We start from the raw sequence: 21089 nt of genomic DNA, 5'->3' as shown, positions 1-21089 counted from the left end.
ATTTCGTCAATACGAGTTGTTTAATGACCAAAAATTCAAAGTATAGTTTTTATGCACCTGCTATAACAATTCTAAGCGAACGGGCTTTTATGGCCATTACCTCCTGACATCTGCCAGCGCCTTGCACTCTGAGTAAAGACTGAAGACGCGGGTTTAGCTGAGGAATGGACCAAATAATATGAGAAATATCATGAGCTATTGCATTCCAATGAGAAACAATATGTAATCTAATTGGTTTTATGCCAGAATGCCTCTAAGTATAATACAAAAAATAAGATACCCAGCTGGGCTGATGTTCCTGCTGAACTAGGGCACGGGAGGGTCTGGTGGGCGTTTGGCAATTTGACTCCCGAGCCAAGTGAAGGTGTTACTGACACGCTGACAAACGCTGCCGCCTTGCTTACAAGACAAGACAGAACCAGCAAGGCCTGTAACGGTTCTGTCAGGCTGCGGCGAGAGCATCAGGTGTGACTCAGTGGTCTGCAAAGACAAACCCCTGTTGCCTGTTTGTGAGATGTGCTTCGAAGCGCTTCTCATCTTGCAGACGAAGTTGCTAAGTTTTTAAACCTGATGTATGGAAAGAAAAAAAAAGGGTATTTCATTATTTGTCAGCAGGAAAATCAACACTTAGATGTCAGACCTAAAATTAGTGAAGTAGTTACAGAATTTGTATCACAAGCAAATGTATCCACATTGCAAGAAAACATCTGTGGGAGGAAGAGGAGGCAGCTGTGTGAACAGGGTCTACACCACGCTTTCTGTTCCGCCCCTTCCTCTCCCAGACTTCTTGCATAACTTTGGAAAACTCGACTTCATCTGCAAAACAGAAGCAGAATTTTGTTATCTAGCAAATGAACAGAAAGCATCCACAACTGATTGATGTCCGACAGGAGCTGCTCTTCAGCCCAGGATTTCAGCTGCCTTGGAATTCAGTGGATGTAACTACAGGTTAAGCAAAGACAGGATACTCCTATGAGTGAGGACACCACGAGGCAGTTTCCGTGTCTGGTTTTGGCAAGTCACGGATACATAAGCATGCTGTTCTGTCTGCTCACGTTCGGGAATGCCAGGACTGATCCACTAGCAGTGACCAACACGGTACTAGAAAAGTACCTGCTACTGATCTACGGCTCTCAGGAGCGTTGCAGGAACACGGGCACAGTCATCTGCAGTTACCTGACACAAAGAGTCAAAACTTTAGCATGGATTCACATTTTTATTACAAAGATCAATTCATACACTTCAAATATGTAAGAAAAACAAGTCCACAAAAAGGAGAGACATTTCATACTTACAGAATGCATTGAAATTCTCAGTTTCACACTGTGTTTCTCAGCATGTGTAACTGGGAAGAAATGTATGTATGCTGCAGAAATCACCTGCTAAACAGCGAACACCCCCCTTTGTGATTCACAGGCAAATCTAGGCTAAGTGTGAGAGAGGGAAATTGCATCAAAACCAAATTATTCAAGCAAAACTGGTGTTGGTCTGCCACTTACAATTGTTACAGTCTGGATTCAATTGATTCTTGGTGTGATTTACTTTCTAATAAAAGAAAGTTGATCTGTAGGCACATTCTCCACAGAGATGACCTGTGTCCCTATGCCGTGTTCTGAGATAGTCCAAATAAAGCGTCACTGAGCTGCGCTTACACAAGGGCTCCAGCGCCACCAGTTCGCAGTGTGTCGAGGAACAGAACGGAGCCATCGGAGCCCGGAATGCGTCTGTGCAGGCTCTGGGATCTCACTGAGCATCACAGAAAGCGTTCTACAGTTTAACTGGGTTAATGTTTCAGAACTTAAAACACAGGCAGGGGTTCTTGGCATGTTTCACGGTGACTGTCCCTGCTCAAACCCAGTGGTTTGCTATTTAAAGAGCCTGGAGTGAGTAATCACGTTATTCCAGAATTCCGTTCCTCAGTGTTTCACTTCTCTCCAGAGAAAGCCGCTGAAGGTCCTTCCTAATGTCAGGATGATCTTCGAGCTCCTCGTATAAGGATCGAACAATGTCCAGTTTCCTGTAGTCCACCGGTTTGACCAGGCTGCGCACGACCTGCAGACACCTCTCCTTCAGGGTGAACACTGCGGTTACACACAAACACACGCGTTACCAGCTGCCTCCAGCACAGCCACTGCTTCTCCAAGCACGCAAACGCCAAACAGAACACGCAGCAGCGTTATTCACAACACTCTACACTCACTAGAAAAAGAACTTTGTTTCCCGTTGTGACGCACCCTACAAAACCCATCAGAGACATCTTTAAAGGAGAGAGCTGTCAATAGCTCTGATCAACCTGTGCAATGACACAGCTCTCACTAGAAACACTCAGGAGCGCTTCCTGTTTTGGAGGCAGATTTGATTATCTGAGTACTTGATTTCTCACCAGACCCTTACGCCAAAGTCCAAAGAGACCAAGCTCAAAGCGCCCAGTCTCCGGGCCGCCGCGGTCCCGCTCACCTGGCAGCGTGATGTCTGCCGTGCTCACGTTGGGAGCCGCCACAAACAGCTCCTGCTTGTTGACCAGGAGCCTGTCGTTGGTGCCCGCGTCCCGGAACAGCCAGAGGTGACCTGCAGAGAACGGGACACGCCGCAGTTACCGTGCGGGTCGACCCGCGGCTTTGGGGCACCCGCGAGGAACCGAGCGGCTCTTCAGCAGCCGTGATCACCGCGGGATGCCGCCCCGCAGCGGCCGGAGAGGGCAGCGGGCACCTCCGGAGCGACCGGCCCGGTGCCGGAGCACAGGCCGCTGCTCCCGGGCAGTCCCCGCTGAGCGGTACAGCCGGTACCGGAGCACAGTCCCCGCTGAGCGGTACAGCCGGTGCCGGAGCAGAGTCCCCGCTGAGCGGTACAGCCGGTACCGGAGCACAGTCCCCGCTGAGCGGTACAGCCGGTACCGGAGCACAGTCCCCGCTGAGCGGTACAGCCGGTACCGGAGCACAGTCCCCGCCGAGCGGTACAGCCGGTACCGGAGCACAGTCCCCGCCGAGCGGTACAGCCGGTACCGGAGCACAGTCCCCGCTGAGCGGTACAGTCGGTACCGGAGCACAGGCCGCTCCCGGGCAGTCCCCGCTGAGCGGTACAGCCGGTGCCGGAGCACAGTCCCCGCTGAGCGGTACAGCCGGTACCGGAGCACAGTCCCCGCTGAGCGGTACAGCCGGTACCGGAGCACAGTCCCCGCCGAGCGGTACAGCCGGTACCGGAGCACAGTCCCCGCTGAGCGGTACAGCCGGTACCGGAGCACAGTCCCCGCTGAGCGGTACAGCCGGTACCGGAGCACAGTCCCCGCCGAGCGGTACAGCCGGTACCGGAGCACAGTCCCCGCTGAGCGGTACAGCCGGTACCGGAGCACAGTCCCCGCTGAGCGGTACAGCCGGTACCGGAGCACAGTCCCCGCTGAGCGGTACAGCCGGTACCGGAGCACAGTCCCCGCCGAGCGGTACAGTCGGTACCGGAGCACAGTCCCCGCCGAGCGGTACAGCCGGTGCCGGAGCACAGGCCGCTCCCGGGCAGTCCCGCTCCCGCTGCAGGCCCGCGCCCCCACGGGCAGCGGTTCAGCCCCGGCCCGCGGGGAAGCCCGGGCAGGCCCCGCTCCCTCGCCGCCACCCCCGGCAGCCGCCGCCCCGCCCGCCGCGCCGCACCCACCCCGGTAGCTGTGCATGAACCGGCCGGTGCGCGGCTGCAGCACCGGGTAGGAACACGGCTTGCCCTCGAAGTCCACCCAGACGGGGAGAACGGAGCGGGGGCTGCGGTTGTTGAAGACGACCCGGGACTGCTCCCGCGTGTTGGCGGAGCGCAGGCGGGGCCCGCCGCCCCCCTCCGGGCCCGGCCCCGGCGGCGCCATCCCCGGCCCCTCACGGTGGCGCAGCCGCGCGCATGCGCCAGGGGGCGGAGCCTTGGCCGGCTGCCCCGCCCCCGGCGCACGCGCGGTGTCCGCGGGCGGGCTCTGCCCGGCAGCCGCTCCGGCCCGGCGGGGCGGGAAAAAATACATCAAAACGCACTCTAGAAGGTCTTACAATGTTACTGTGCGTGGCTTTCCTTTAAAACGAAATGTCACGAATACCACGAAGGCATTAATGCATTTTAAGAATGTAATATCCCCAGCGCAGCTGCAGAGTTCAGTGGAGCAGAGCCGTGGCGTCACCTTGACGTCGTCATGGAAACCACGCGCGTGGGAGCACACGAACAGACGCCCTCGTCCCTGTTTCACCCAGAAAGACAACTGCGGGGTAAATAAAGGGCTGCGCTGTCCTTCACTGGACAAAAAGAACACAATTCAGACTTCTCTCCTTTGCAAAACTTCTAAAACTTTAATACTAGTTAATTCGCCTCTCAACACTTACATGTACTTCGCATGAACACACTTGGATGAAAACGGCAACCTGGTCACTAGTGTCTTCAGGCTCTGCGGGGCAAAGAGAGGCCTGAGAAACCACAGAACATTTACAGCAGAAAAAACATTTGCAACTTCCAGTTATTCAACAGGTAATATATTTCTGTAAATAGTGGGCATAACTACAGCAGTTAAATCACCTAATAAATTTAAACATATTGCCACCTTGGTATGTCTACAGTAGACACTGGAAACATCAACTTTTAAATATAACTGCTAAAAGTATCTCTGTTCTCATATAGCAGCTACAGACCATTTGCTAAGGCTGTGTGTGCTCCCCTCCGACCACGGCAGTGGTACAAGAACATACGGGTCAGACGTTTACTATTAATTAGCACTAAGTTGAGGTAACAGGTAAGAAAAACAGTAACTGCTAATTGGCATTTGCTTATCAGAGCATGAAAAGCAGATACGGGCTTATAATCTTAGTTTACATTTGGTATCAATTAGAAAACTTCAATTTGGAAAAATCCCATATTAAAAAAGATAGTGCCTCCAAACCCTTCAAGACAAGTTTTCGTAGTCCCGTTAGTCATTTTAAGATCCACGTACAACTTCCGCAGTTTGGGAAATAAATTCACTGCTACCTCCAAAGCTGCCTGAACGTGTTTTCTACTACAAGCAGAAGAACATTTAAGTGAAGCAAACAATGGCCATGGTAGAGAAGCCCTGGGCAAAGGAACGCGTTACTGATTCACCACTGAATTTTGGTTTGGGTGGCAGGGAGGAAAGAGGCGATTTAAGTAAAAAGGTTTCAGAACACATAGTACAACTGGCAGCTCTGAAGTTGATCCCTTGTTTAATATTTATTTTACACCATTTCTACACAAGCGGTTTGGTTTCCTCCCGTAGGAACTGACAGACGCTGCTCTCAGGTGGCTGCTGTACCGGGCTGCTCTCCAACAGGTCTGGGGGTGTCTCGTCCTCTCCACGGTTACCAGAACGATCTCTTTTCCTCCGCCCTCTCCCAGGTGCGTTTCAGAAGATACACAGCAGCGTGAAGCCCCCCGACGTTCACCCAGACGGTCTGAGCTCTGCGCCAGATGTGTCCCATTCGCGACAAGGCCTACAACCCAAAAACCAGCCAGAGAGCGGTGACGGCTTCACGGTAAGACAAGAAGAGTAAATTTGCTTTAGAAATTATTGCTGATTATTCTAAATCACATCTGATGAGAGTGTCAAATGACTCTTCAGGTCCAAAACTGTGTTTAAATGTTACTAATTATTGCTCTAAAAATAGATCACCTTCCCTAATGAAGTCAGCTTGCCGTTTTTCCTCACTGTGTTTCCCTGTGCACACACGTGCTCCTCAGACATACCTTGGCGAAGCACTTCTTGTCCTGCGTGAGCAGCACGGCGCGGCCGCTCCCCGGCGCGCAGATCCGCCCCATCTCCAGCAGGCAGGCGGGATACAGATCCCAGTTCTTCTTCTTTGACCCTATCCTGCAAAATACATTAAGATCCCCTTTGTGATCGCTGACAAACAGTTAACTCTTGCGGGTCTTTCAGACATGGGTTAAGTCATTCACGACCGCATTTGCTACTGATTTCAACCTGCATTTTTAACAGAGTACATCAATACCTCTTAATCAGGCCAGTTGAGTAACTAGAGAGAACCCTAACCCGGCGAAGCGCAGCGGCTCTTCCAGTATCCCTCACCTCTTCCCAAACGGCATGTCGCTCACGATGACGTCCACAGAGCCCGTGCGCAGGGGCAGGTTGCAGATGTCCCACTGGACGATGTCTAAGGGTATGCCCGGGGAAGTGCTGCTGCAAGGCAAAGACATTTACCGAGAACGTTTTTCAATTGAGGATGTCTATAATGTCAGCAAAACAATAAATAGGAAAATACAAAGATAGTCAAATGCACCACTGCAAAATTACTTTCTTTACATACAATACTTCAGGAAAACAAAAACACTTGAACTCTTCCCACCTTTCCTTATTCTCGTTCTTCTTTAGCAGAGAACAGATGTTGTTTGCTGCTCTCTTCACAGCCTGTGGGTTGTTATCGCCAGCGATGTGGTAGCAGCTGGGCCATTCTGTAGCTCCCTGCGGAGAAATATTGACAGTAACCAACACCAGCATCGACCTTGCTTCATCTGAAACAAAACTAACACAAGAACCACACCACGCAAACACGACAGACTGCAACAGAGCAACCGGAAAGGGATGAAATAACTGTTCGATTCTGTAACAGGTATCTGGTGTAGCTATTATGCACCACAAAGGCTCAAAATACTTCTGGATTTAGTTTCTTCCTGCTACAGCTCTGGGAAGGACAATGAGGTCATTTACAGAAAGTAAATTTGTACCTGTTTAAGAGTTGGTGAGATACTTTTGGAGTTGGCTGTTCAGTTATTTCCCAGCACACTTACCCGTATTACTCAGTTGCAGATACCATCAAGTTTTTTAAGTTAAAAAGAAAGGCAGAGTCACCTCGATGGGTATCGCGCCGGTGCCGCACATGGGATCCACGATGATATCTGTCGGCTGCGGGTCGCAGAGCCTGAGGAACAAAGACATGGTGAGAAAACGGCAAAAACGTGGATTTCTGCAAGGAAGGAAAACAGAACTATCTTAATCACTTCGATTCCACCCTTCTAACAAAAAGGCTACTTTGTGGTTGTTATTTCCATGTGTTAAGCAGCATTTTATAAGCAGCAATACAGTGAAATACATTTGAGGATGTGATACAGTATTTTGAGAACTGGCTAATGGATCACAGCAAGTGTTTGCTACGCTGGAAACCATCCACTGTTATATGCAAAGCCCACTACTTCAGCAACTATTCTCTTTTCTATTTTTTCTTTTTCTATTTTTAAGCATTAACAGAAATGGCTTTTGAGGAAGCAGTGAGGGGATAAAGGATCTAAGTTGGAAACAAACCAACTTAACAACTGAGAATAAGATAACAGCAGGTGATGGCGCTGACCTCAGCATGCCATAGGCCAGAGTTGAACGGAGAGTCGTGGGTCCAAAATGTGTAATGTTTCTTCTGTGAAGACTCTCTTCAGTTAATGCGATGCCCACAACTACTTCATTGTTGTGAATATTCAGAAGAACCTAAAGAAAAACGAACTTGAACTGAGTTTCAGCAGTAACAGAGGTTTTCCATAGCATGCCTGGTAAAGATTTATGAGAATCTTAGATGGCAATTTAAAACCCAGGAAATACATACAAAAGAGCATTCTTGGAAGAAAGGCAACGCACCACTTGTGACGCCAAGAGCGGACAAAACTCAGGAGAGCGTCCACGCGTTTTCCTTCACACAGAATGAGAACGAGCATTTTCTCTTTCACACAGAATCTTCTGCACAAGACTTCAAACAGTGCTATAACTATTCTGCTGGTTTTAACAAGCTCTGGTTTGTAAGCGGGGGGAGCACAGGGCAAGTCCTGCAAGTCACAGGGAAGCAGCTGCAAAGCAGCAATAAAAATCACACTCCTGGTCCGGTCCACCACCCACACTTGGAGGGTGAAAACAGGATTACGGGACAGCCCTTACTAGACCTGCAAGAAAACCTTCAGGTTTTCTGGCCCTCGGAAACAGAGGCCCCGCACTGGGGGTGGACCAGGAGTGCTGGATGTCCCCCCAAATCTCTGCTTTCTCTGTGATAGGAAAGAAACCCTGGACAGTTCACGTTAACCCTTTGTGTGCCCCTCCACCACAAAATGACAGCTTCTCGATGGAAAATCACCTGTTAGCTCACACTGAAACAAAACAATGGATTAAGCAAAGACTTAATGAGGTACAAGTAAAGCACTGGGCACCCACAATACATTTAAGTGTGTGTGGGACCAAATGTTACAGAGGGGCAGCACTGGGCACCAGAGCTCCTGCTGTGGGGACGGAGAGGGAAAAGCTGTTGAGCTCCAGCTCAGCTCTGCGGGGCAGTGCGGTGGATAACCCAGCAGACACGGTGTCTGCAGAGGGACACGGCAGCTCACCGAGCGCCAGCGCTGGGCTCTGCAGGGCAGTGCGGCGGATAACCCAGCAGACACGGTGTCTGCAGGGGGACACAGCAGCTCACCGAGCGCCAGCGCTGGGCTCTGCGGGGCAGTGCGGCGGATAACCCAGCAGACACGGTGTCTGCAGGGGGACACGGCAGCTCACCAACCGCCAGCGCTGGGCTCTGCGGGGCAGTGCGGCGGATAACCCAGCAGACACGGTGTCTGCAGGGGGACACGGCAGCTCACCGACCGCCAGCGCTGGGCTCTGCGGGGCAGTGCGGCGGATAACCCAGCAGACACGGTGTCTGCAGGGGGACACGGCAGCTCACCGAGCGCCAGCGCTGGGCTCTGCGGGGCATGCAGCGGTTAACCCAGCAGACACGGTGTCTGCAGGGGGACACGGCAGCTCACCGAGCGCCAGCGCTGGGCTCTGCGGGGCAGTGTGGCGGATAACCCAGCAGACACGGTGTCTGCAGGGGGACACGGCAGCTCACCGAGCGCCAGCGCTGGGCTCTGCGGGGCAGTGTGGCGGATAACCCAGCAGACACGGTGTCTGCAGGGGGACACGGCAGCTCACTGAGCGCCAGCGCTGGGCTCTGCGGACACACAACGCACCAGGGAAATGAAGGCTCCTGAGCCGGCCGTGCCTTCAGCACTGCCGATCTTTAGTTCCAGAGTCACCTTCTGCAGGCATTGTGGAGATCCCTACGCCCCGGGGTTTTACAGCAGACACAGCACCGTACCTCCACGTCAAAGTTGGTCATGTCGGCTTTCCACTGGAAGTGCTCCTGCACGGCCCCGCCGAAGTCCCTCGCAGCCTCGTTGGACGTGAAGCTGTGCTTGTCCCCGGCTCGATTGCATGTCACACGGAACTTGAGCACCTTCACGTCCCCTTCGCCCACCTTGGTCTCGCTCCCGGAACTCGCCTGCGACTCGTCTTTAGCATCCGACTGTTCGTTCTCCTCCTCCTCCCCGTTTTGGGGTGCCTGCCCCGCCGTCTCCTCGGTGTCCTGCCCGCTGGTGGGTTCTGGGGCACCGGCCTCCTCTGCACCGATGTCTTTGGGAGCTGCTTCTTCCTCCGCTCCATCCTCGTTCTGTTTCTCTTTGCTCGCTGTTCTCTGCAGATGATGCTTTTTGCGTTTTGTCTTTTTCTTTTTCAAGCTGTTGTTCAGCTCCCACACTTTCAACGGATCAGTCCAAGGCAGCTTTTTAACCAAATCTTCCAAATCCTTTAGGGCATCTTCCTTTAAAATACAAAAAAGTTGTGTGTTGAAGTCACTCCCTCCCTTTAAAAGCTATCCCTTTTTTAAGTCTCTCAAATTAGTTTCCTATACACGTAACCCACTGCAGGTTTAAGCAAAGCTTACAGTTTTTTCTGAATTTTTTTCCATAAATAGACTGATTGCACTTTAAGTCACAGGACTCATAGTATTTCATCATTTATCTTGTCAAATAAACAGATGACACTAAATTAAGTGACCAAAGTGATACTTTACTGTCCTGAGTGTGACCTGTGGGCATGGTACCGGCTCTCACCCGAGAGCGCCTGGGCAACGCGAGCAAGCGCAGACATTCTGTCGGACAACGCGACCGCACTCCACTGACAGGCCAGCACACAGGAACGGGGACAATATCACCAGTAAAACAAAACAACCTTGTTCATAAAACAGAATACTTTCTGAAACCAGTCTTACATTAAAAACCCACTCCGGAACCCATAACTGATTGGAAAATGAGAAGAAACTCACCTTGCTCTCTTTAAATGGATAGTCTTTGAACTCCTGAACGACCACGAACAGATTGTCCACCGACCGGAGGCGGTGCACCTGCAAGACACGAGAGGCCGCGGGTCACGGTGCGGGCTGCGCTGCGGAATCACAGCGGGCACCTCATCTACATGTCAGAGACCGCACCGCTCCGCGGCAGTTCTGCTCCGTCCGTGCGGCGGTTACGGGGCTGCCCGCGCAGCCACTGCAGCTCCGACACCGCGGGCGCCGCTCTCCGCGGCTTTCAACGCGAACGCCTCCGAACCGGCGCGGCCGGGCCCCGGATCCCGGCCGGTGTGACGGGGAGCGCGGAGCGCGCACGGACCTGCGGCAGCGCCCCGGCCGGCACCTCGAAGTAGATCTTGCCCCGGTCCCTGCTGATCCGGGAGGCCGAGCCCAGCTTCTCCTGCACCTCGGCGGCCGCCGTCAGCTCGAACCCGGTGGGCACGGTGGCGCCGATCACGGCCGCCAGCTCCGCGCCCTCCTCGGCCGGGCCCTGAGCGCCGCCGGCCGCCTCCGTGGCCGCCTCCGTCCCCGCCATGGCCCCGCCGGGCCGGGCCCGCAGCTCCCGCGCCTCCCGCCGCGCAACCGGCACCACGCGCCGCACCACCGGCCCCTTCCGCTTCCGGCCGCGCGCCGCGCCCGCCGCTGCGGTTGGCGGCAGCGCCCCCTGCTGCCCGGCGGCCGGAGCCCCGTGCCCGCGGGAGCGGGGCGGGGGGGGAGCGGGAGCGGGCTGACCCGCGGTGCCGTTTCGGCGGCAGTGGGCAGCGGGCAGTGGGCAGCGGGCTGACCCGCCGTGCCGTTTCGGCGGCAGCGGCAGCGGGCAGTGGGCAGTGGGCAGCGGGCAGCGGGCTGACCCGCGGTGCCGTTTCGGCGGCAGTGGGCAGTGGGCAGCGGGCAGCGGGCTGACCCGCGGTGCCGTTTCGGCGGCAGTGGGCAGTGGGCAGCGGGCAGCGGGCAGCGGGCTGACCCGCGGTGCCGTTTCGGCGGCAGCGGGCAGTGGGCAGTGGGCAGTGGGCAGCGGGCAGCGGGCAGCGGGCTGACCCGCGGTGCCGTTTCGGCGGCAGTGGGCAGTGGGCAGCGGGAGCGGGCTGACCCGCGGTGCCGTTTCGGCGGCAGCGGCAGCGGGCAGCGCTCCGAGCGCCGTGTGGCGGGTGCTGCGCGCAGGGGAGACGTGGGGTGTGTTCCAGAGGTATAGTTCTAACTGGAAGTACAGAATCGAACCCATGGAACGCATGCTTCAGTTGGGATACCGGGCTTGGCTTGCTGAGCTACTTTCAATAGCAGAATTTTCAGCATATTTTGGTGAAGGTGTTTGCCAGACACTTAAATTGATTCCATATGTCTGGCCTATGAGCAGCAGCTCTGACCTTTCGCAGCTGGTCTCGGATGGAAAGGTGAGAGCCGGTGATCAGCCCGCGATGCTTCAGCCCGTGAAACCCGCCCAAGCTCGCTCAGAACCGCCTCCTGCCGGTGGCCGGTCCCGCGGGAGCTGGAGGCGCCTGTTTGCCCCAGACCCTGCAGGGCTCCCTAGAATAATAACGCGCTTTGCTTTCCTCCTAAAAGCTCCTGCTGCGCTCTGTCAGAGCAGAGCTGAAGCGTCTTTCAGCAGGTGTCTGGTGCACCGAGGGAGCGGCGGCAGCGCCGGGAGCCCGTGGTGACGGTGCTGGTGCTGCTCCTGGACGGCCAGGGCTGTGACGTGGGCTTTGCCTGGCTGGGGAGCTGCTGTGGAGAGAGGAGACCTTGTCACTCACAGATCAGTTACTCAGGAGCGGGGATTAACCGCCTCTTGCAAATGACAGCACGGAGGCTCCGTAGGAAGGCCTGGCACCGGCATTTTCTGACCTCTGGCAAAGAGGAAATAGTTTGCCATTTTTTTCATGGGAGTTTAGTCTCAACCGGCGCTGGTAACATCCGAGTGCGGAGCGGACGGACAGCCCGTGCTGTGAGCTGCAGACCCGCCAGGCGGGTGTGACGGACCCGCTCCCTGTGCCGCCCCAGTGCCGGGGCGGGAGAGGAGGCGCCGGGGCCAGGAGCTCCTGCTCCTCCAGCCGGGGATGCGATTTCATGGTCTTGAATCTGCTCTGACACCCAGAAAATGGGGATTTGTCAAAGTGTCTGCTGAGCCAGCAGGACCTTTAAAGATTGGAAAACTAGTAATCCCTGAACTTATTTCTAACGGCTCTGGGAGCAAAGCCACACTGTGTTTTTATGATCTTCTGTCTTTGTACCTGAGCTCGCTGTCTTCGGGGCAGAGAGAGGGGGAAGGACCGGGATACACAGGCACATTTGTTCCTTGTGACAGGGACTGTGACAGGAGCTGAGTAAACAGCGCCATTCACACGGCATCTTTCAGACCCCAGGGCAGGTTTGTGCAATGTTCAGTCCATCTGCTGCTGAAACCGCCGGCACTGGACAACAGCTGTGCAGCTTCCCTGCCGCCACAGCGCAGGAGGGACGGCCCTCTGCATCAATCACCGTCATACACCCAGGCTTCGCCGTGTCGGTAAATTACTGCAGCGTCTCTGCCTCGCCACTGCCAGGACTTGCCTATATTTGTAAAATGCTCCTCACTAAAGATGGAAGTTTGTTTTCTTAGGAGATCTAATGGAAACAGCGAAGCATCCTCAGGTGTCTGCTGAGAGCAGCGTCTGCCAGTTTCACTGGGGTGTCACATCCTTCCATCGTCAGCCAAACCTTCCCCACGCAACCAGCACACATGGCCGGGAAGAGAACGGTATTAGCAGTTGGTGCGTTCCTGTAAGCGGCGTGTGCCAGCTGCGGCACCGTGCGCGGCACTCGCCAGCTTTTAAACTCTGCAGAGGTGCTGATTCTCTCATCAGCAGCCTGTCCAAGTCTCCTGTTGGCGCTGGGTTTGCCTCCTGCTGAGAGACCGGAGTCGGCAGCACCTTCCGGCCCCTTCCTGCGGCTGAGGGTGCCGCGTGCTCGGCGTCGGCGGCGCTCCGGAGCCGGCTCGGGCGCGGGTTTCAGATCCTGCAGCTCCATCCAGACCGCACACGAGAAGGGCTCAGAGAGAGGCCGTTGCCACCAACCAACCACCATCTAGAGGAAGCAGATCTTCTGCTTTCTCCCTGCTGCTTAAAGGAAGTTCTTTAATCGAAAGAGAACTGTAATAACGAGAATCGGAACTGGAGATCTGCTTGTCCCAGTTACCGCTGCTCTAATTGCAGCCTCTGGCTGCTTTAATGGCTGCACTGTCACAGGATATGGACATTTCTGAAGCTGAAATCTGTTTAATGAAGTTTGAAAGCCAAGTACTATCAGTTGGTTTAATCACAACTGTGGTGGGCAGAGAGAGGAATAACCAAGCCGGGGTGATTTCTCCTCACAGGAACCGTCTGGTCCTGCGTGAATGTTCTGGATCTCCGGGTCACTGTCGGCTGCTTCAGAGGCCAGAACCGGGTGACTCCGCAGGCTGGGAAGCCCCACGGGTGTCACCAGTGAGGGGGATGGGGACAGCCCCATGGTGGCCCCACAGTGTGCATTGCCGTGTTCTCTGTCACACCTGACCTGTCCGATCAGCCCCTAACCCAGTTCAAAAGGATATGGATGCTACAAAAACATACACTCGTGTGGGAAACCGTGGACACTGATGAGCATCTTCGTAGTTTGCTTTTCTGTTTTCCCAATACCTTTCATGTGAAGCTTTGTTTTCCTAACAGCAATTTATTAGCAAGTAAATTGAGGCTTGCCTATTAAAAGACCTGCTAAATATCACTTAGGGGCCAGAGCACGGTCTAATAGAATTATAAAGTCTCTTTTATTTTTTTCCAGAAAAGTGATTTTATAAAGTCTTTTTATTTATTCTCCAGGATGGAATCTTGCAAGATCAATAATGTATTGAAATATCAAACCAGTTCTATAATTCACCTGCCATTAAACCCTCCGTGACCCTGCTATGGGGATGCAAGGGCTCGTCGGGCTCCGAGCTGTTGTTCTGGCGTCTGTCCTGTCAAGCCGTGGTTCGGAAGATGCATGAGGGGCTCAGAAATGCTGCTGGCTCTGAGATTTTGAGCAGAGAAGAATCGGTTCTGCCTCTGTTCTGTGGCCCAGGCTGCTGTATTCAAAGCGGTGGCACATTTGTGCGTGAGCTCTTTGTCTCTGAGCTCACCGTAAGAAGCACCTGTCAGTAAAACTGCCTGTCCGTAAAAGCTCTGTAGAGCTTCTCTCTGAAGAAATCTCTGATTTCTTCAAATATGTCCTACATAGAAGATTTTAGTTATGTCACTAAATGGAAATTCTTCTGTTAAGAATATTTGAAAAAAGATTGGCAAACACTAACACACTTAAAAGACCTTTTGGGGAGCCTGGGGTTCTGGCTTTTATTTTCTAAAACCTATTAGACTGATCTACTGGTAAGAATTCATTTCTGTTTTAAACATAACTGCTCTTAGGTGGGAAGCCTGCACTGTCTTTTCGCGTGTGAAGCAAACAGTTTGCTTGCCTACTTGAAGTCTGGTTTGCACAAAGATACACCTTTGGAATGAAATCCCCGCGCTTTTGATTCGTGGAGCAGCAAAGCGGCTGGGAGGGGCTGTACGAGGGCCCCGCGCAGCAGCTCCTTTGGTGCTCGGTGCTCACTGTTCACAGGGGGACTTGCAGAGATTTACATGTGATTCATACTCGTGCTCATTAGGAGCTGGACTTGATGATCCTGTGGGTCCCGTCCAACTCAGGACACTCTGTGCTGTTTCTGTGGGGGACAGACCTTGCTCTTCTAGGGAAAGAGGTAATCCTGAACAACACACACACGTACTGCTGCACCTTCATCCTGAGTGATTTCTAGAAGATGACGCCAGCAGGAGAGCTGAAAACTCAGATCTGACAATCAAGCTTCCATTCCAAAGCTGCAGTCACTGCGGGGTCCCAGGAAGCACCACCGCTCTGTGGGAATTCTTCACACATCCATGTGCTCTTTTAGGCCAGAAACACGTCCTGGTTTACATATGAACTTTTCAGTATGATTGTTCTATGATTAATGTTCTTTGAAAGCAAATATCTGACTGATTACTTCACAGATTCTACAGCACTGCATTTCTAAGAGCCCAAGGGGAGATGCCTTCCGAGTTAGATATTGTTGAACTCCGTCTGTGCAATCAGATGGGGGAATCCAGACTTCGCTTGACCCCCAGCTCTCTGGCACTAAGTTATGAAGGTATTTTAAAGCGAAACTGGGAAAGTTGTGCAACTCCACAGGGAGCACAGCCTAGAACAAGCTCCAGGTTTGAATTTTCTCGCTGTTTTTCAGCAATTCAGTGATTTGTTTGTTCTATATCCATGACTACGCGGCAGTTAGCAGCAGACCTTTCTCATCGGTTGTCGCGCATCTGGAGCACTTGCAGTCGTCACAGCGGCTCCCTCGTCGGTCTGTGGGCTGTGACACCGACCCCCGGCAGGTCCCCTGGCAGGTCCCCCGGCAGGTCCCCCGGCAGGTCCCCCGGCAGGTCCCCTGGCAGGTCCCCTGGCTTTCTGAGGCACCAGCGCCAGGCAGTGACCTCTCCGAGCTGCACAACAGCCGGGCCAGAAAATCAGCACTTGTTTCTTTGGGGTTCTGAAACGTGATGGCTCGTCAGGCTCATTCCGTAGGGCTGGAGGATGACGCTTGTGGAGTCATGAGTCCAATTTACTGCTGATACGGGTCATTCACCACAATTCCGATCTGTGAGATCTTGTTTTGGAGGGTGTAAAAATCCCTTCACAGAGTTACACCCATTACCCAGGCGTGCTTGTGGCTTTTGCAGTTTGCTGTACTTGTGACATGGTGTGTATGCTCTATTTAGGGTTTGTTTTATTTAATGTATGTCTGATGCAGTTTCCAAGGGACCGACTTTCCTGCATTTTGGTGAAGACTGCAGGGAAAAGCAGCGAGTAGCATTGTGCTGTGGTACATCAGAGGCGGCTCCCGAAGGGGAGTGCGAAGTGTTGTTCGATCAGCTGTGCCGCTTTGGGTGGATCAGCGTGGTGTGAGCCGCGGGAAGGCTCCAGGCTTTGTGCAGCGCTGCCTTTCCGCGCCCGGCCCTTCCCCGGAGCTTCCGTGTCACGGGAGAGCACGGAGGTGCCAGTCGCTCTTCTGCTGACCCGGTTCTTCTGTTTTAACCTGGATACTCCGTGAACTGGAGCTGCCTCGGGTGGGAAGTGACAGGAGAGGGAACACAGAGCGACTGCTCTTCCCATGTTCCACTCGAGCTGCTCTTACCCAGTGAGCTGCCTGTGGATTAGTGCTGTTTCATTTTGTGGAGAATACGCTAGAGCAAAAACCTTGTAGCAGAGCTTTTAGAGCATTTCAAAGCCCGTGCAGTCGAAAGGCTGCAGAGTTTTGCACGCTGTCCTTCCGCAGCCCGGCTGGTTCTGCTGGTTATGAAACGGGGCCCGTTGCAGGCGGTTTTGTCAGGAAACGGTGCTGGCGCTGCCGGGCCCTGTGCACAGCGGGTCCTGCGGCCGGCGCTGCCGTCAGCTCCGCCGCCCCTCCCCGCGCACAGCCGGCGACGGAGCCGCGCGGGGGAACCGAGACCAGCGGGGACGGGAAGGGTGCCGGGGCACACGGGAACAACGGCCACAACTGAGCCAGGGCCGCATCACCCTGCGCCGTTTGCCTTGGGCCACCAGGAGGGACAGGAGCTGGTGATTCCTGCCAGGGCTGCTCGCGCCGTCCCGACGCCGTCCCACGCGCTGCCGCAGCCCCGGCGCCCGCGGCGCCGCCTCCCCGCGCCGGCAGAGCTCCCAGAACCTGCTCACAAACCGCCGGGTTTACCGCCGGTCGTGAAAATCCCCGCGCTCCTGGGCCCCGCGTTGTGAACGCTTCCCCAGCTTATCAGCAGAGTATCTGCTCTGTGACACTGGGCCTTGCGCTGGAGCCCTGCCAGCCACTGCTCGGCAGCGTCTCATCACGCAGTAAATCTGCCTTTAACTGCATTGGAACAAAAGCCTAATGTAGTGTGCAAAGTAGAAAGAGGGAGACAAAAGTGATAGAAATCCAATTAGATCAACTATGCGCACAAATTTTCAAACCCAAAGCACAGCGACGCTGGGAACGGAGGGAAGAGAACAGCTCTCCAGCCGGGCACGGAGGCACGCTGCTGCTTTCCAGGCGCCGAGCTCGCGGTGCAGCTCTGCGGGCAGCAGGGCTGTGCCCGGCGAAGGGCAGCGCGCCAGCGGCACCGGCACCGGCTGCGTGCGCGGGGGGAGCTGCGCTGCTCTGCAGCCGCATCCCGCGCTTCTGGGCTGTAGGAGCTTGTTCGGCTCTCAAAGGCCCTCCCCAAAATACATCTGAAACGGACCCACGGCCAGCTGAAATCCATGGGAGATGGCCTGTTGCCGTCAGTGGCTTTTGACCCCAGTGGTGCCCTAAGTGCTCTTGTCTCTGCGCGGCTCGGAGCCCCCAGCTCCGGCCTCCCTGGCGCCCCCGCCCTCTGCTCCTCTCACCAGCACCCGCCGCTGTTTTCCAACCCGGTTCTGCAGCCGCTGAGCCAGAAGCGGGATGGGAAAGAGACGGGCTCTCCCTGGACTCCCGCAGGTTTGGGGATGGTCGAGCAACAGCTGCTGTTGATCAAGGGATGTACTAATGCTGTCCAACCTTTGCTGCTAAGCATGTTTCCTTTATGCTTCTTCAGTAGTGCTGGGGGGAGTTTTGCCCTCCTTGCAGCTTCATTTTGAAAGCAGCTGCCATATCTGGTCCGAGCAGCAACTTTAATTCTGTGCTAAGAGGTGAAATTATTGTAGTAATAGTTAAACAGGTGAGCAGGATGCTCCGTGGCCACTCTTTGCCAAAGGACAGAGCGGTGCTGGCCGCGTGCCGTGCGCCCCGTGAGCAGCCTGCAGGGCTGTGCCGGAGCAGAGGAAGCGCTTCCTCCTCGGCGTGTCTCACCCAGAAGGGGTGCTTAAAAAACCCCAAACTTTCCACTCGCTTTCAGGAAATGACGGTGTCGTGCTGGAATTTACAATGAAGTTGTGAATGCGGCGGAGCCCGAGGCTTCTCCACGAGGAGGCCCCTTTGCCCAGCCGTATTCAGCTCTAATGAGAGGGCTAAACTCTCCCTGAAAGGCGTGTTTTCATTTGTCCCCCTTTCCCATCAATCGCTGTCACCGCAGGAGCGGCCCCGCGCAGCGTCCCGCGGGCTGGCGCTCGGCGCGGTGGGGACAGCCTGCCCTACTAACTGCGCCCCAGCCCCCAACAATAGCGCTTTGTGCCGCCGCACAGTGCCGGCTCAGTTTCCCAGGCTTTGCCTTTTCTCCTCTCCCCGCTCCTCCCGGGAGCCCCCGGCGACGCGGCCGCGGGCAGGGGCTGCTGCCCCCGCCAACAAAGCGGCGAGGGCTGGAGCTCCCTGCGCCCCGTCCCCGGCTCCCAGCGCGGGTACCCGCAGGTCGTGTGCCTCAAGTACAACAGACCTGACTCATTTCTGCAAGAAATGCAAACCAGGGTGCAAACCACCAGCTTCCCTGGCAGGCGCGGTGCTGTGGGCCTGGGGACAGAGGACAAGGGCAGCTGGGGCTGGGTCCGGCCAGGGCTGCGTGTCACGGGGTGCTTGTGCCCTGCTGCATGGGCTGCAGCGTGTCACAGGGTGCTTGTGCCCTGCTGCATGGGCTGCAGCGTGTCACGGGGTGCTTGTGCCCTGCTGCACGGGCTGCAGCGTGTCATGGGCTGCTTGTGCCCTGCTGCATGGGCTGCAGCGTGTCACAGAGTGCTTGTGCCCTGCTGCAGGGGTTGCAGCATGCCATGGGGTGCTTGTGCCCTGCTCCATGGGGTGCTCACACTCTGCTCCATGGGCTGGGGGGAGGTTTATCAGCCCTTATTTCTGTGCATCATTGGCAAATGAAATGCAGTACCGTCAGGGGGGCGTGCTGTGATGTGCAGTGACTATTCTGTCGCAGGGATGCTCAGGGACCCCCAAGGCCAGGCTGGGAGGGCGCTGGTCGCGCTGGGCTGGGCGGGGGTGAGGGGGCTGTTTCACAGATGCGTCCTGTCCCCAGGCAAAGCTCCTGCGCAGCCGCCTCCGAGCGGGACCGAAGCTTTGGCCACGCTGTGCTTATGAGTTCTGCGTCCCAAAGAGCCTGAAAATGCAATTAGAGGGTTTCAAATTGCCGATGGAGAAACGGAGATCATGTGTGACTAAATTAATTGCAAACGATAAATAGCAGTGACCCAAATGTCAAAAGCAAGTCAGCGCCTGACAGCCCGATGCGCTGGAGCGTTCCCTGGCCTCGGCCGGGCCCGACGCGCTCGGCTCCGCAGGGCCGGGCTGTGGAGCGAGCCGGAGCCGCTGCGCTCAGCTCCGCAGGGCCGGGCTGTGGAGCGAGCCGGGAGCCGCTGCGCTCGGCTCCGCAGGGCCGGGCTGTGGAGCGAGCCGGGAGCCGCTTGCTCGGCTCCGCAGGGCCGGGCTGTGGAGCGAGCCGGAGCCGCTGCGCTCGGCCGCACCGCGCTGCCGCGTCCCCCGCGAGCCCCGTCCGCGGGAGCTGCTGTGCCGGCCGCTTCGGCCACAAAGAAGGTGCTAGGAAAGCGGTTTCTGGTTTACAGGCGGCGTGGTCACGGGCAGCGCTGCTCTGCGAGCCGCCGAGCCGCGGGTGTGCAGAGCGACCGAGCAGCAGCTGCGTCCTGCGTGTGATGGAAACGGCTCGGCCCTGCGGAAGAGAACTGCCACGGCAGAACCCACAGACGGAGCCGTGCGTGCCACCGGCGCCGTGCCGCGGGATCTGGCCTGGGGTCTGCGTCACTGGTACTGCTGGGTGGGACGGATTGTTCGCACACGGTAACTCAGGGACGGCGGGAAGGCGTCGGTAAAAGAGCAGCAAGCTCCTCCTCTGTGCGAGTTCTTTCTTTGGTCTGTTGCTACAGCAACTCTCTGCTAAGAACAGAGATGACAGCAAGATATTACATTTTGCAGCAACTCAATTGACTCTTGATTCGCTTTCTTTTTGCCCTCAGTAACTGAATCCCACTCCACTAATTGTGTTAGATTCCAGATGGAAATCATGCCTTCCTGTGACAAGAATTCCTGTGTTGCTTTTTCCTCCTTCCCCTTAGAAGCCAATTAAATCAAGTTAACTTATTTAAATCCGGTGGGTGATGATAAACAGTAGATTTCTTGGCTTTATTTATTTTGCATGTGGACATCATGTTTTTAAGCAACAACTCATATTCTAAATTAAAATCCCCAAAGCCTTAATATTCTTTAAAAAGAAACAGTTCTTGGCAAGTTCAGTTTTGGCAAAGTTCAGTTTATGCCAATGGCGTAGATCAGAAATGTATAATGTAAATTACTGTAACAGAGACTGTCTGAATTTATGAACGTTAGGGTTGTTTTTAAAGCAATACTGCATTTCAGCGCCTTTTCCCCAGCCACGGTCCTTATCTCTGGCAGCGCAGCCCGAGAGAAGGGCAGAGTCTGTATCTCTGGGTTCACTTCTGCACATGCAAAGTGTTGCTCTGTGTCCGACTGTCCGTGTGTCCCGCGCGAGGGGTTAACGATGCTCATTGCTGCGCAAACAGGCACAAGGGCGAGGGCGGCCCGCGAAGCTGGTCTGAGCCCACAACACCGGGGCCGCTGCTGGAGCAGCGCCGGGCCCCGGGGTGCGGGCGGCGGGGAGATCAGCACCCACCCGCACCAGCAAAGCCGCGGTCAGGTCGCATCGAACCAGAAGTTCCCCTGCTGCAAACGGCCCCGGTTTGCAGCGCAGGCTGGGGGCGCGGGCAGCCCGCGGAGTGCCTCGGGACCACCCCCGCAGGAGCCCGGGCACCGCGGCCTTGGTACGAGATTAAATCAGAGGAAACAGAGCGACGGAGTGAACCACAAACAAGGTTACTGCTGCTTTTCCCTGAAACTGTTGTGCAACAGCACTTATTTGTGGCCTTAAGTAGTGCAGGGCAAAGGACTCCACGTGTCCGATGGACAGGACTAGCACAGCTCCCTGGGTTTCGGTGGATGTTAGTGACAGGATGTGCAGGCGATGTCCTTCCAGACAGCCC

The 21089-nt window shown here is 55.3% G+C and overlaps 2 protein-coding genes across 3 annotated transcripts; both read right to left on the bottom strand.

Moving 5' to 3' along the window:
• Positions 1 to 1202: 1202 nt before the first annotated feature.
• VHL (von Hippel-Lindau tumor suppressor) lies at positions 1203 to 3888 on the bottom strand. Its single transcript, XM_082060046.1, has 3 exons — positions 3643 to 3888; positions 2458 to 2568; positions 1203 to 2081 (listed from the first exon to the last, which is right to left on the bottom strand). Exons 1-3 carry the CDS (start codon positions 3839 to 3841, stop codon positions 1897 to 1899), a joined length of 495 nt encoding a protein of 164 aa, XP_081916172.1. The 5' UTR covers positions 3842 to 3888; the 3' UTR covers positions 1203 to 1896.
• A 399-nt stretch (positions 3889 to 4287) lies between these two features.
• THUMPD3 (THUMP domain 3 tRNA guanosine methyltransferase) lies at positions 4288 to 10820 on the bottom strand. 2 transcript variants are annotated; one of them, XM_082060321.1, is made up of 9 exons: positions 10435 to 10820; positions 10092 to 10169; positions 9087 to 9587; positions 7326 to 7456; positions 6830 to 6899; positions 6327 to 6442; positions 6050 to 6160; positions 5710 to 5833; positions 4288 to 5456 (listed from the first exon to the last, which is right to left on the bottom strand). In XM_082060321.1, the coding sequence occupies exons 1-9, from the start codon at positions 10648 to 10650 to the stop codon at positions 5325 to 5327; spliced, it is 1479 nt and encodes a 492-aa protein (XP_081916447.1). In that variant the 5' UTR covers positions 10651 to 10820; the 3' UTR covers positions 4288 to 5324. The 2 variants fall into 2 exon arrangements, with proteins under 2 accessions (XP_081916447.1, XP_081916448.1); XM_082060322.1 differs by having other exon boundaries at positions 6050 to 6157.
• Between the last annotated feature and the right edge of the window lie 10269 nt (positions 10821 to 21089).

This window comes from Streptopelia decaocto, assembly GCF_964273445.1.
Source record: "Streptopelia decaocto genome assembly, chromosome: 8".
NCBI lineage: Eukaryota > Metazoa > Chordata > Aves > Columbiformes > Columbidae > Streptopelia > Streptopelia decaocto.
Note: the sequence above shows the minus strand (reverse complement) of the source record. Positions and strands in the feature narration are given on the sequence as shown.

What these genes read in the sequence shown, in the direction of transcription:
- VHL (XM_082060046.1), bottom strand. Translation starts at nt 3,841, where the DNA reads ATGGCGCCGCCGGGGCCGGGCCCGGAGGGGGGCGGCGGGCCCCGCCTG. An exon ending in GTTCATGCACAGCTACCGGG is followed by an intron (nt 2,569 to 3,642) that starts GTGGGTGCGGCG and finishes CGTTCTCTGCAG; the next exon opens with GTCACCTCTGGCTGTTCCGG. An exon ending in GGCAGACATCACGCTGCCAG is followed by an intron (nt 2,082 to 2,457) that starts GTGAGCGGGACC and finishes GTGTAACCGCAG; the next exon opens with TGTTCACCCTGAAGGAGAGG.
- THUMPD3 (XM_082060321.1), bottom strand. Translation starts at nt 10,650, where the DNA reads ATGGCGGGGACGGAGGCGGCCACGGAGGCGGCCGGCGGCGCTCAGGGC. An exon ending in ATCCATTTAAAGAGAGCAAG is followed by an intron (nt 9,588 to 10,091) that starts GTGAGTTTCTTC and finishes TGTATTTTAAAG; the next exon opens with GAAGATGCCCTAAAGGATTT. An exon ending in CTGGCCTATGGCATGCTGAG is followed by an intron (nt 6,900 to 7,325) that starts GTCAGCGCCATC and finishes TTTGTTCCTCAG; the next exon opens with GCTCTGCGACCCGCAGCCGA.